The 15049-nt window shown below is 42.7% G+C and overlaps 1 protein-coding gene across 4 annotated transcripts in view; it reads right to left on the minus strand.

Moving 5' to 3' along the window:
* The window catches only part of LOC307258566 (histone deacetylase 4-like), a 130359-nt gene that overhangs the window by 64277 nt on the left and 51033 nt on the right, over positions 1-15049 (minus strand). For all 4 annotated transcript variants that reach the window (XM_080038154.1, XM_080038153.1, XM_080038152.1 and 1 more), the window contains exon 3: positions 13654-13716. In XM_080038154.1, the coding sequence (XP_079894280.1) occupies positions 13654-13716 (63 nt within the window). The remainder of the gene's footprint in view (positions 1-13653; positions 13717-15049) is intronic.

Genomic DNA, 15049 nt, shown 5'->3' on the forward strand with positions numbered 1-15049 from the left:
TTAAAAGGTGGATTCAGTGATTCAAAGTCAAATTGAAATAAACAATTAATGATGTACTGGTATAGGTCATAATAACTTTACATGTGCGGTGTCTCTGAAGAGCAGGGGGTGTATTACAGAAGAAGGTTGTGGGGTAAAATGACCATAAAAGAACAAAGAGATGAATTTATAATTATGTAATTCTTAAAAAAATAATATAATGACAAAAAGAGAGCATGTTTAATCAGACTACAAATGTGTACATGCATTCCTTAAAGGTGTGCTGCAGATTGAGTGGTGTGGTTTAGTTTGAACGATAACGATAATTTGGCGCGACTGTGGTAGAGCGGGTCGGCCAATGATCGAAGGGTTGGCGGTTCGATCCCCGCCCTGCCACCTGTGTCATGGTTGTTGTGTCCTTGGGCAAGACACTTCACCCACCTTGCCTCGTATGAATGTCGATAGTTAGCCTGCTATCGGTTTATGAAAGTGTGTGTGAATGGTAACGTGGGAATGGGAACAGGTCTCCCTTGCAAAAGAGTCTCCGGTCTCAATGTGATTTACCTGTATAAATAAAGGTTAAAAAACAAAAAACGAGGAGCAGGGCGGTTGAAGGACTGGCCTATCGAGTGGCATCAGAGTGTACTAAGGACAAGTGCTCCTCTGGGGGCAACACCTGACATATCGTACTGTGCTATTAATGGGCCCTTTGATACTTAGCCAACAGGAGAGACCGCTGGACAGAGGCAGGATGGGACTGACTGCCTCTTCAATGTGTGTTTACTTGGTGAGTGTGTAAATGTTCTAAAAATCACAAAATCCGGCACAGTTTTCATTTGCAAAAGTGACTATACTTTCAAAGCCCCATTCAACATACAGACTCAAAGAATGAAGAAGTAACAGGATGCTAGTTGTTAATCTGCAGGACCATGCAAGGGGGATGCAACAAATTTCAGGATACCCAAAATGCCGTCTCACACACAACCGTTAGCGCTGTGCTAAAAAAAAAAATCTATACAGCAATATATTGTGATATATGTTTCATATTGTCAGTTTCAAAACTTGATATTGAAAAATAAATAGCAAGTTTAAAAATTGTTTGTGTGAACTACAACCTGCGCTCCTGTAGCTGTTGCAGTACTCGCATTATAAATTTGAATTCAAGTTTTGAAATAAAAAAATGTAATCAATTTGTCCGCTGAATTAATATCATATCAATAATGGATCATGATAGAGTATATGATATCCTGATCTGTGTAACTTGGTGCGTATCGTATTGTGAAGTCCTTTCCAATACCCAGCTGCTCTAACAACTGATAACTCTTGTTTGGAGTCCAACAGTTAAATAACTACAAGGTGTTTATACTCCACTACAGCAAGACACACTCAAACCAAACAATCAAATGGAAAAAAAACTTCAATGATAAGCTAATCCTAGTAATCAATAGCTTCCTGAGTATGTACTATCAAACTTCTAACAAGCTTTTGTCAGACAATACACAGCAACTTGATTGGAAGATGTAAAAACATACTCAACACACTAAATGGCTACGGAATCAGGAGAATCAATAGACAGCAATAGCACTGCCACTTTGGACTGAAAGTGGGAACAAGGCGGAATAATCAGTAAATCAGTGGTAAAGAAAAACATGGGGGAGGGGGGTGGGGTTGTCCCCGGAACAGCAGTGGACACCACAACAACTGAACGGCAGTGGCGAAGTAGGTAGGGCGGTCGTCCACTGGATTGCAGTGTCGCAAGTCGATGCCCAGTCTCCCCGCCAGTTGTTAAAGTGTCCCTGGGCAAGACACTGAACCCCACATTGCTCTCGGTGGTTCAGAAGGCACCTTTTGCATGGCAGCTACTACCATCGGTGTATGAATGTGTGTGTGAATGGGTCAAGAAATGTAAAGCACTTTGGGGCGGAGAAAATCGGCTAAAAAGTGCTATATAAGTCAAGTCCATTTACCATTTACTCAAGGATGCAATGACACTCTACTCTCACGTGACACTGACCAATACCCTCAAATGATGCACAACATAAACTGTTTTAAAACCAACTAGTCAATAATCAGGGAATATGCCTTTGCCACTGCCATATATTTAGAGATTTTCAACCACAAGTCTGAGGGGGGGGGGGATACCATTGAAGTCTGTACACACCCATACAGTCGTAGGGAAAAGTTTAATCGGGAAAAATACTTTAGAATAAATTAATTAATAAAAAGAAGAAAAAAAACCTTGGGTGACCTCATAGGCGTGATAAAGGTTGAGGAAGAAAATGTATTCATCTATTGCATTTCAGATTTAGTTTAAGGTCAGAATTGTGTTGGAACATTTTGGACAATATGAGGCACGCAGCGTAATCCTCTTTCTATTAATCCCACAGCTGTCGCTCCTTTCTACGTGATGCTTTCACTTAGCTTGGTTTTTTTGTTAAGCGCTATGTCCACATATTAAAACCCTGTTAACTGAACGCAGGACAGAGATAAGCTTGTCCATCAAAAACACAGCAAAAAATAACATATTTCTTTCATTTCCATACCTAAATAAAAGGTGAAGGTTGGAGAAATCTATTCCCGACAATAATGACATTATTCATGTAAACCTACTGATATTTTTGCACACATCTTATCTAATGTGTATGTATACAGGTGTGCATGCAGCTGCGTGTGAGGTGTGTGTGTTTGCGGGAGCTATTTTTGAAGTTCAGCGTAGAATCCAGGAAGCCAACTTGTTGTTTGATCAGACAACAGACCCACACACCTGGCCGCCATAAAGGTCTGGCTTATCAGCTGCTTGTATGGTGCTGACGTCAAAGAGCCTGAGCTAAGCTTCATGCAGCAGTGACACTGATAAAAGCAAACGTTACTGAACTCAGCCGACAATGGCACACACACACACACACACACACACACACACACACACACACACACACACACACACACACACACACACACACACACACACACACACACACACACACACACACACACACACACACACACACACACACACACACACACACACACACACACACACACACACACACACACACACACACACACACACACACACACACACACTTTTCTTCTGTTTTTTTCCCGGTTTTTTTTAAGAACAGAGAAGATTACCATCGGGGAGGGCAGTGACCAGATTGTGATTCTGAGCTAAAGAGCACCACATGAACTTTGTGGTAAAAATCAATGTGCGGACATTAGATGAGTTACATGGTCAAAGATCAGGCAGCTTGGCAAACAAAACACCAACAGCAGCAGGACAGATATTGAAAAGCTTTTTATGGCTTTGACACAGCATAAGGAAGAGAAAAAAATCAAAAGTGCAGCGAGTGGCAAAATGCACTGAATGTGATGTAGTATTGTCAAGTAGTAGTATGTACTGTACACTTTAATTCACACGATAAAAATTGTTTAAAGACAAGAAAATACTGAGCGACACAAAAAATCCCTGTTATGAATTATTAAAACAGTTTGTCCATGTTGCTTATATTTTTTTTCTAAGGCAATGTTTATTTCCATACAAATATGTTTGTCATATTGTGAGGAGCACCCAGACCCTATGCACACGCTGCAAACATGTCTTGATGTATTGATACGTATTGAAAGTGATAATGCATTTGATATAATCCAAACTTGTTGCATGTTGTTTTGTCTGATGCTAGTCAGTGTGGCACTGAGGGGCAGGGTCGTGTGTCAACTGAAGATATGCCAATTAAAGTCTATGTGGAAAAGGGCTGGTGGAGTTATTTGCAACAGCCCAAGAGAACCAGACAAGGCGATAAGTGAGCACATCCGAGATAAATAGCTTGTGTAGCTCTCTGCATCAGTCAGCGTGTGCCTGTGTGTGCCTGTGTGTGTGTGTGTGTGTGTGTGTGTGTGTGTGTGTGTGTGTGTGTGTGTGTGTGTGTGTGTGTGTGTGTGTGTTAAATAATGCATGCGGCATAATGATTGCAAGGCATGCTGAAATACACAGTGTGGCAGCCAGGCAGACAGGACTGATGAATAAGTAATGGTCGGTGTCCGCCTCCTAATGTGCACACATGCGCGCACACACACACACACACATCTATGCAAACCACAAGCTGCAAAAAATAAGAATTACTATATTTTTTTTCTCCCATCTTATGCTCTTGTCTTCCCCCAGTATCCACAGCGACACAGGGGGGTGGAGGAGGGAGGGAGGGAGGGAGGATGCTTTTTTCATCCATCTCCCCAGGGTATGCCAGACTCCACTCCAAATATGTGAGATACTGTGTCGTTTATTATTGATTTAGGTTATTTATAATACACACACTCTCAGTCTCTCAACAACCCCCCCCCCCTCTTTCATTACTCTCTCTCTCTCTCTCTCTCTCTCTCTCTCTCTCTCTCTCTCTCTCTCTCTCTCTCTGCCTCCCTACCATCTCTGGGAGTCTGAACTCCCATAGTAAATCTGAAATTACTATTCAAAAACGATCGTTATGTTTTTTTTTTAATAAATCTTTTTCCGATACCTTTCTCTGTCAAATTAAAGAAACAGATGTAGGTACCGCAATGAATTTTCAATGGCAATCAAAACGTGCTCAATTGGAACAGAATATAAGAACCCGCCCTCTCAGTAGCCTGTGAAGTCTTCATTTAATACAGCAATAAAATACTGATCAAGTGTAAAGAAAGTGTTATATTAAGCCTTTCTCTCACGCATAATCTGGCATTTTTCTTACAAAGCCAGACTCTTGGTTACTAAAAAATTATATTCCAGGACAATTCAAAGTAAGGAATAGGAAACTTGGTGAAACAGGTGAAATGATATAGTTTTATAAATCAAAGACAAATAAAGGTTAAGAAATTGGTTTATCAGAAATATATTTTTCACACTTTTTTTATCCTAGTAATCTCCTCACGACCATCCAGGGTTTGGAATCCTGTCTTTGGCCGCTGTTGCCAATGTCACATGTAAAATGGGCAGTACTGCATTATTGCAATAGTGATTTCACCTTGTGACGAAGTACAGTGTTGTGGGTTATGGTAAGTTCCCTCTGATGTGTTCAAACCTGCGTTGTTTGGTCCACTTGAATGTGAGTGAAATCAACAGCTACTATAAGCTTTCTGGAGAATGAAATGGGGTCTGTTCTGTAGTGTATTGGTAAAATAATAAATGGACTCCACTTATTCCCTGTTTTTTTCACAGATTCAAAGTACTTTACATTGTGTTGTACACATTCACCCAATCACACGCACACACTCATACACCGATAGCAGCAGCTACCACGCAGGGTGCAAGCTAACCATCGGGAGCAATTTAGGGTTCAGTGTCTTGCCCAGGGACACTTCGACATGTGGCGGGGAGACGGGGGATCGAACCTCCGACCCTGCACTCCAGTGGACGACCGCCCTACCCGCTTCACCACAGCCGCCCAATATTGCCGTACTGTCTTATTAAGATATGATTTATTTATTTATATAGGTCTACTTTCTCACTCACACCATCAGACATATCTAACCAATAAGCAGAGTGACATTTCTCAAATGGCTTTTAACAATAGATTTTCTTTTTTTCTTTTTGCAAAGAAACCAAGCCAAGGGCTAAACACAACCACCAATCCACTGATTCAGGCCAGAGGAATGAACATATAGATTTAAAGACACCCTCCTTCAATCTCTTGCTTATGCACAGGCATAACAAAGTCCACAAAGCAACTTTATGCAGCTTAATACTGTCGTCCATCTTTCCTTTGATCCGTCTAACAAGGATAACACGGCTGATTTGGCGCCCAATTCTGCTGCACAAACTCACAAATAATTCACAAAATCCCCATATCAGGTTTACTCCACGCTGCCAGTCGGATGTAGTTCAGGTAACAAGGCCTGGCTGCTATAAAAAAACAAAACTCAACAAGACTCAGCTAACTAAGATGGTCAGAGGACCATCTTAGTTTGAAGAGAAGACCTCAAAACACCAAGCCCCAAACAGCTTGTGAAACCCCCAGACAAAGGTATAAAGACAAAGAGATGTTGGAGCGCTTGGCTGCAGTGGGGAGCTCTGTTCATTCATATTTTACGCCCTCTCCTTCCGTCTCAATGGTAATGCCTTCTCGGTCTGCAGCCAGTTTGCAGCAGACAGAGAGCCATTAGCTGTCAGCAATGCTAAACTGAACCTAAGAGGGATGTCAGGTTGCCTGCACTGGTCCCAGTGCACTTTAAAATCACATGGCTCACACTAGGAATGACCATGTGCACTAAGGCTAGACCCTCAAACTCTTCACTAACAAGGCCGATTACAGCAGCCAGTCTAAAAGGGGCCTTATCAATGCAAAGATGTAAAAGGACAGTTACAGTGTTCAATGGAGGAGTGCATTGAAAGACGGGTTCAGGTACTAGCCATGACAGACAAAGATACAGGCTACATACTGGGAGGAAAAACATGGAAACTTCCTCCTGGTGTAGATCTAGTGAGAATCAGTTATGTAAAAGGTTATGTAAGGAGGTATTATTTTTATCATTTAAACAATGGTGTGTTGACCTATCTACTTGTGGAGGCGTGTTTATTGTGTTTATCAGTAATGGAGGAGGACAAAATCTATTATTGAACTCTTGTTTCCAGTTATACAAATGCCCAAGTTTCTTTATCAATGACTTCTTGTGAGTTCACCCCACTCAGAAAAGTGGTAAGAATGATTGCAGAAAGCATAGGATGGTCCATTTCTTCCCTTAAATGAGTTTGTGGTCAAATATAGCGTATAACTGAAGGCCATGCTGATGGCCATTAGGCTGTGGGATTGGCTGGAATGAACTCCTCTTTCCCGGACAGGGGAAGGCCAGCCTCTGGTCATGGTGGTGCGCAAAACAGGAGGTCTGGACCGTGGAGTGGTCATCCATAATAGATATAGCTTCAACAGTACTCTTCTGGATACACATGGTCCTGCTTGGGCTTTTAAGAGCCTTTACAAAGCACAGCACCTCTGCATTAACAAGTGAGTTTATGAGGAAGTGAGAGGGCACCAAATGGCCGGAGTCAAGCGTGCATAATATCCATCCGTCTATCTTTACGCCTGCACACAAACAAGACACATTGTAAATTCACAAATTGTAAAAACGTACAGATACAGTGCTTTAAATACCTTACCTTTAACATTAAAGAAACTATAATATCCTATATGTGCCCCCCCTACACTAGCTTAGTTTTAATATTAATGATAACGTGATTGCATTCATTGAATGTGGTATTTGGCTGACGTCAATAAAGATCTGCAGCAATTTGTTGATTGACTTGTTGAGGTGAAGTTCCTCCACGCAGTTCCTCCAAGCGGTGATGCATTGATCTAATTGTATCAAACTCTGCTCTATAAACTGTTCCAAAGAGGAGATTTGACATTGGTTGCAGGTGGTTGTGTGAGACACTGCACTAATACATTCACCTTTAATAGCCATGGTATATTATGTTACTTGTGTGCATAGTCACACAAGTAAATGCTCCTAATTTCCACTTTCTGGTGTCACCAGACACATGAGATATAAGGTATACCAACATGTTGTTACCATTACTCATGCACATTTTTTACGAGGCCGTTTGCCACTAGCTTCTGCAGCTGACAATGTATTAACATTTGACCCATGCACTAAATACTTGAAATTATAACAATAGCTAAAGCTTTGATGTTCAGACCAATGACGTTGTGCTTTGAGTGTGGAGTTATTCGGTCACAACCTCGCCCCCCCAGACGTCTAGCCAGCCAACACGTCTAAACACACCACGTCAGATGCAAAATTCATGACATAGTAACATGCTTAAACCTGTCTCCCTCTGCAGCATCCACATAGGCACAAACTCTCTTTGTCACACACACACACACACACACACACACACACACACACACACACACACACACACACACACACAGACACAGTCCAACCTGCTATAGCAGTCAGGATAATGGCACTGATGCAGACAAAGTAGGTTAAGGCATTGCCTGTTCTTCTGGAAGACAAAAACAAGTCTGGCTCTGAGCACTCTGCCATACTTTCTCAGACCCAAATGTGGTAAAGAGTGTGCATGTGAGTGTGTTTGTCTGTCTTTAACGGGGTTGACATGAAGGCCACAACCTCAGGCTGTATGTCTGTAGATATAATTAGGCACTGGTACACTGTCTTGTATTCCCTCTTTAGATCAAATCTTCAGATGTCCACCTCTGCTCTGTGGTACCTTTAGGTTTGCTTTAGCATGCACTGCCCAACACCTATTGCTTTAGTACCTTGTACATAATGTACTGAGACTGTTGGGTGAAAGATAAATGAAAAGACAGATTCCCAGAGATATTGGGTGAAGCAAAGTGACAGGGACACATTTCAGTGTGTAGGAAGAAGTTGAAAAGAGCCATTTGGGAACGTCCCTTGGGCAATGGTTGACATGGTTGTTAGTGTGTGTGCGTGCGTGCGTGTGCGTGTGTGTGTGTGTGTGTGTGTGTGTGTGTGTGTGTGTGTGTGTGTGTGTGTGTGTGTGTGTGTGTGTGTGTGTGTGTGTGTGTGTGTGTGTGTGTGTGTGTGTGTGTGTGTGTGTGTGTGTGTGTGTGTGTGTGTGTGTGTGTGTGTGTGTGTGTGTGTGTGCATGTGCGTGTGTGTGTGTCTGAGGAGAAAAGAAGCAGCTGCCCACCAACTCCTGCCTCCTACCAAACTGGCAGCGGGCAGGGGAAGCCATGCCAGGTCAGGGAGTGTGTGTGTGTGGGTGAGGGCGGTAGGGGGTTTTTGGGGGGGGCCCATCTGGGGAACTGGCAACCAAGACCTGAAGGCAGTGTGTGGGCTCCCTGGTGTGAGCATGTGTACACAAAACAGGTTGTCCTACATTAGGAACAGTGGCATGTCAAGCAGGTGCTGATTGTGTCTGTCACCGTCGGCGCGTGGGACTAGAACATTCACTACAAGGGTACGATATTTAGAAGTCTCCACGGTGCAATCTGAATAGAAGGCACCTGAAATAAGTTGATTTGGCGATTGTGTCTATACTCAAGATCATTAATGTGCTGGATTATTATACATCAACTGCAGCAAAGGCAAAACAAAAATGTGGGGTTGACAGAAAGAAAAGAAGAAAAAAAAAGAGAAGCAAGATCTCCCAAAATCTGTGTAGGGCAGGTTCCTTTATATTAACACAGCAAACACACACACACACACACACACACACACACACACACACACACACACACACACACACACACACACACACACACACACACACACACACACACACACACACACACACACACACACACACTTACAATGTCAGGATTAAGGTCAAGCATTCGGTCACACACAAAAACAAACACACATGATCCCAAAAACCCCATGTTCCAGTGAGGGAGGGAGGGAGGGAGGGCAGCAGGGCCTGGCTGGCAGACGAGTGTCTTGGCGCGGTCATGGTGACCTACAGACAGGGTGTCCTCTGGAACACACCTCTCTCTCTCTCTCTCTCTCTCTCCACTCCTCCCTGGCTTCTCAACAACAATCCTCTCCCCCTTCCCACAACGGCTATCACACTGTGCTGCTGTACATCTCTCTTATCTACACACTGTTTGTACATTTCGTTAGCCTTGTAGCATAATTGCCTAAATCATATTTACTCTACTCTATTCTACATCTACATCTACTTTACCCTACTCTATAACCCTTAAAATATGACTTAGGCAATTATGCTATTAGGCTAAAGGACAAGTAGATGTAGAGTAGAGTAGATGTAGAATAGAGTAGATGTAGAGTAAAAGTAGAGTAGAGTAAATATGATTTAGACAGTTATGCTATGAGGCTAACGATTTACACATTTCAAAATAAACAGGAGACTCAAAGTGCGAAGGGGGGAAATAGAGGTGTTGAGCTATCACAGTGTCAACTCTTAATTATCGTCTTTACACTCACAAGATAAACCAAGATATCAATGCGTCACTACAAAGACAATGTGATCAGTGTACTCTAGTGGCCTTTGGCATTTCTCAATCACCAGATCTCAATCCAATAGAGCGCCTCTGGGATGTGTTGCAAGGGAAGATATGCAGTGTGACTGTGTGATTTGTGGTGCTGTCATGTCAACATGGAGCACAGTCTCTAAGGACTGTTTAAGGAATCCCACCCTGCAATAGAAAAAAGGGGTCCTGAATAAAGTGTTGTTGACTTAGAGTACAGCCCAGCTTATTATGCAGGCTGAACGCATTCAAAAATCAGAGGCAGAGTGAGCACACAAATAGGAAATCACGTACTGACAAAATGAGAGGAGACTTGAGTTGGGTTCAACTGCAAGAGGGTGGTGTGCATGTACGTGTGTGTGTGTGTGTGTGTGTGTGTGTGTGTGTGTGTGTGTGTGTGTGTGTGTGTGTGTGTGTGTATGAGGGAGATAAAAAAAAGAATTTGAGACTGAATTCGGCGTGGTCCAAATATATGCTCCTCTCCACTTTTGGTGATTTCCTTTCCAGAGTTTTGAGATGGTAATGAGCCTGTTGATATTTGCATAATGTGCCTCTTCCACATCGCTCTTTTTCGACTTATCCTCTCTCTCTCTCTCTCTCTCTCTCTCTCTCTCTCTCTCTCTCTCTCTCTCTCTCTCTCTCTCTCTCTCTCTCTCTCTCTCTCTCTCTCTCTCTCTCTCTCTCTCTCTCTCTCTCTCTCTCTCTCTCTCTCTCTCTCTCTCTCTCTCCTCTCTCTCTCTCTCTCTCTCTCTCTCTCCTCTCTCTCTCTCTCTCTCTCTCTCTCTCTCTCTCTCTCTCTCTCTCTCTCTCTCATATAGATAAATGTAAATAAAGATATCAGTCAGTCATAAAACAGAAGCTGGCCAGCAGGTCTGCCACTTCCTGTGCCAACTCTCTCTCAATGGGGGATATATTTATTTGTGCCTATTTTCAGGTTCAAAATTGGAGTTTGTGTTCCTACTAGTAACTTTTTTCTGTGGTGCAGTGTCCAAAAAACCGTTATATTTCTCAAAGTGCCATTGCTGAATCACCTCTTTCCAGCCTCTGTCTGAAACACTCCGTTCTAGAGCCTGTCTCTTCAGAAAACAGACATGTGCAAAAAGCATTGAGACTAAAAAAACTATCTAAAAACTGTCACATTTCTTGAAGAGATTACCAGCCAGACTCTGATGAAAGGACGGAGCCATGACGGAGCCCTTCTGTCAGTTCTACAAAGACACTTCTGGTCAACATGATCTGTGGCTTCTGCTCCTTCTCTCATTCTTCTCTATTCTCTCATTCATCACTCCTCCATCACTCCTCTCACCTTCCCCTCACTCCTCCTCCTCACTCCCCGCGGTGTCTGTGCTCTGACAGCTACGTGTGAGTGGAGCGTGGGCCGCTGCTAATTTGTGCAGAGTGGGAGAAAAGCTGTTTTGGCTCGCCGAGAGAAAAAAGAGCCGAATTTAGGCTTTACAGGCGGGGATGGATGGACAGGCGTGCCGCGCAAACATAAACAGCCATCGATAACATGTTTACCTAGTCTGCGATTTTATATCCCACACCCCCTTCTTACGTGCACATTTACAAATACAAGCAGATGCTCCAACCCACAGTGTGGTAGTGACTCTGAAAAGGTGCTGACTTCTGTTCCTCTATACAGTACCTCCTCCTGTGCACAATTTAGTCATGCTGTTTAATATGCATATCCGGTCTTCCTAAACATCCTCCTCCACCTCTCTCTCTCTTCTCCTCAGATCACTGTAAGTGAAGCTCACTCTACTTTTGATCCTAACAAGACAATAAACGCACACATGCATGTATACAGACACACACACACACACACACACACGTTGTGTTACTGTTGTTCTTGGCACCCACTTTGATCAATTCTAACACGTCACATGAATGTGTTAATACATCTTGCACTGTACTTATTCCTTTTTTGACAGGCATTCCAACATTTTGTTATTCTTATGCTTGAACCAAACTACAATTGTTAGACTCATTTGATTGAGCAGTTGTGTTCAATGATTTGATGATGAATTTCTCTGTCTGCATCCAATACAATGCATCATGTCAGTGTATCGCCATTCCAACTCCTGTTGATCTAAATAGGGTATAATTATGTAAATGTTCTAACCGGCATTTAAATACTCTAACTTTCCATCACATTGAAGCTTCCAAGAAGAATTGTAAAGATGGCCTTTCTACTGCTAAGTTATTGAAGAGCCCAGTGTAAGTGATATATATAGCTTAGTATTTCATACAAAAACATAGTATTCATTTGAAGTAATCATGCTTTCTTCTTCATGTCTGAAGAGGTGACCTCAAAGATTCAACCCTCAAAAAGGCTCCACACACACAAGCATTAAGTAGCCTTAAAAGACTGTGAACATGTGCCTATGTTTATGTGTCTTGTGTCACTGCTGGAAGCAACCAAACATGCTATTAACACGCTAAAGGCTCCAGGTCTTGGCCACTCTCTCTGTGACATCAGTGCTGCATCAGCATCTCCTTGCACCACATGGGACAAACATACCGCCTGTGGGTTGATGCTGCTGTGGCGTGATCATCCCACGTCCCCGTCAACAAGAGCGAGAAGTTCCAACAAAATGTCACGTTTCACATGGACTTTTCACATGTGCGCCGCCATGTGCGCTGCAAAATACTAAAAAGGACTCAGCCACTGAATAATACATGGCCGTGGGCTAAAAACAACGTGGGACGTCGGCTGGTGGAAATAATTACACACACACACACAGGAGTAAATTATAAGTTTTCTATCATGAAAACAGTCACTGACAGGGTGTGTTCTAACGCCACACATTAGACAGCTAATGGTAAAGCAACCACCACCTAGCACCAAATCACTAGGCACATTGATGTTCTGTAATGACATCACTTTGTAACAAGCTCTGGCCGCCAAGGTTTTTGGATTGAAAGAAAATGACATTGATGAGATATATGGCATGGTTGATTGTGTGTGTTGAGCCATGGTCCAGCATTATTTCCTGTATGCCAGCGATTTCACGACAAAAGCCAACCTGATAAAAAATATGTTTATGACAGCAAATGTAATGCTGATGATGAATTGGGTTGAATCAATTGCTTGCACACTGTTTGCTAATCATGTTGCTCAAGATTCAGGTCCTTTCGGGTTTACATTTTACATTTTGATTAGGGCTATGCTAAAAATAATCATTATGACAATTGTGGGTGCGGCTCCCAGTGTTGAGACAGAGTGAATGCTGGAAGATGCATGGCCAACAAGGATTACAAATTACAGCGGCCCCTTCCAAATACAAAGAAGAATATCACAATGTATGGAAATATGCAACCGATCTCAATGTATCATCATATATCATATCGTGACCCATGTATCGTGATTTGTATCGTATAGTTTCCGAACTAGCCAATACCAAGCCCTTATTTTGATTAATAGAAGACAACCAATTGCACTATGTATTCCAACAATTTCAACATCATTCATCAGTCCATGAGTCAAAAATGCTGTACACACACACACGCACGCACACGCACACGCGCACGCGCACACACACACACACACACACACACACACACACACACACACACACACACACACACACACACACACACACACACACACACACACACACACACACACACACACACACACACACACACACACACACACACACACACACACACACACACACACACACACACACACACACACACACACACACACACACACACATCCTACCGAAATGGTTGAGTGCAGCTGGCTTGAGGAGGTCCAGAGGCTGCTCGTTGCTGGCCAGGCCACCTGTCAGAGAGAAGAAAATGATGGTTTGAATGGTGGTGTTATGTATTGCGTCGTCAGCAGCTGAATAGATTCAAACCACCAACCTCTTTCTATAGGCTTCCAGGGGAAAGAGCAGTGCAAACTACTGGACAGTGAGAAACCAAAGAAATGAGGAGGAGTGGCTAATGAGAGAAAACATGCAACAGACAGTGACACGTATACAAAGTGGATGTGAATAGTAAGGAGACATCTTTTCAACAATATTGCACTCAGAGATAGTGATGAGGTGAGAGGCATGGAGAGAAGATGAAACCAAAAGTGTAGCAGACAAATCCAACCAGTGGTGCTCGGTTTACAAATCGATTAAACCCTGAAAGGTCCATTTCTTAAACACATCTCAAAGAAATGTTCCGTTAAGTCTTGACTATGCACAATTGGACTTTCAACCGTGGTTCTTTAATTGGTGAGAGCATTCACACTTGCAGTACAATTTGTTTTAGGAATAATGACCAATTACAAACGTCCTATACCAAGGTGAAATCTGAGGGGTGGGGGGGGGGGGGGGTGGATATTTAGAAAAACAGAATATAAAAGATCACAAGCCAGATATCCCAGTCCTCACTTAAAGTGGTCAGTATTTCAGATTGCAGGCTTATCTTATTGGTAACAACAATGCTAATCAGGTTTGAGCAATGAAAAGACCTAGGAAAGTCTCAGAAAGGAATCCAATTAAGACAGAGTTGCTCTTGTCCACAAGATGAGAAACAGAAAGGAGCTGCTGCTATCATTCATGAAGGAGCCGTCTATTAATCTGCCCTGATAGGAAACACACTCAGAAACATCTTCTCTTCTCACCTTTTCTCTCTTCTCCACAAATTGCTGCCACACAATCAAGTCTCGGTTATTGCAAATGTGCCCCATTTTGTGAATCACCTTCAAAACCCTCACAATCCATTCTATTTTTTTTGCTTTGCTGCAAAGAGACCAAATGCAATTGAAACTGAACACAACTTGTTTCTATTGGCCCGTCTTCTCTGAAACTCTGAAGGGAACACAATCTGCATGCGTTGAACTGGTATCAGGTGTTAACATGGTGAAAGAAAATGATATGACATACTGTGTTTGTGGCTGGATCTGACAATGTTCATCAAATTTCATCTACTTGCATATATAGTATATGCTTTGTGGTCAATGAAAGGCCAAAGTGTACTGTGGGATACATCAATGGACACTGTGTTGCATTACCATGTGTGCACTGCAGCCCCCTGCAGCCATCGGGGGCCTTTTGTCTTCAGAGTGGTCTAAAGCAAGTCATTCACATGATCAGTTGGACCTCCATCAAGTGACAACCCAG

This window comes from Ammodytes marinus, assembly GCF_949987685.1.
Source record: "Ammodytes marinus genome assembly, chromosome: 12".
Taxonomy (NCBI): domain Eukaryota; kingdom Metazoa; phylum Chordata; class Actinopteri; order Uranoscopiformes; family Ammodytidae; genus Ammodytes; species Ammodytes marinus.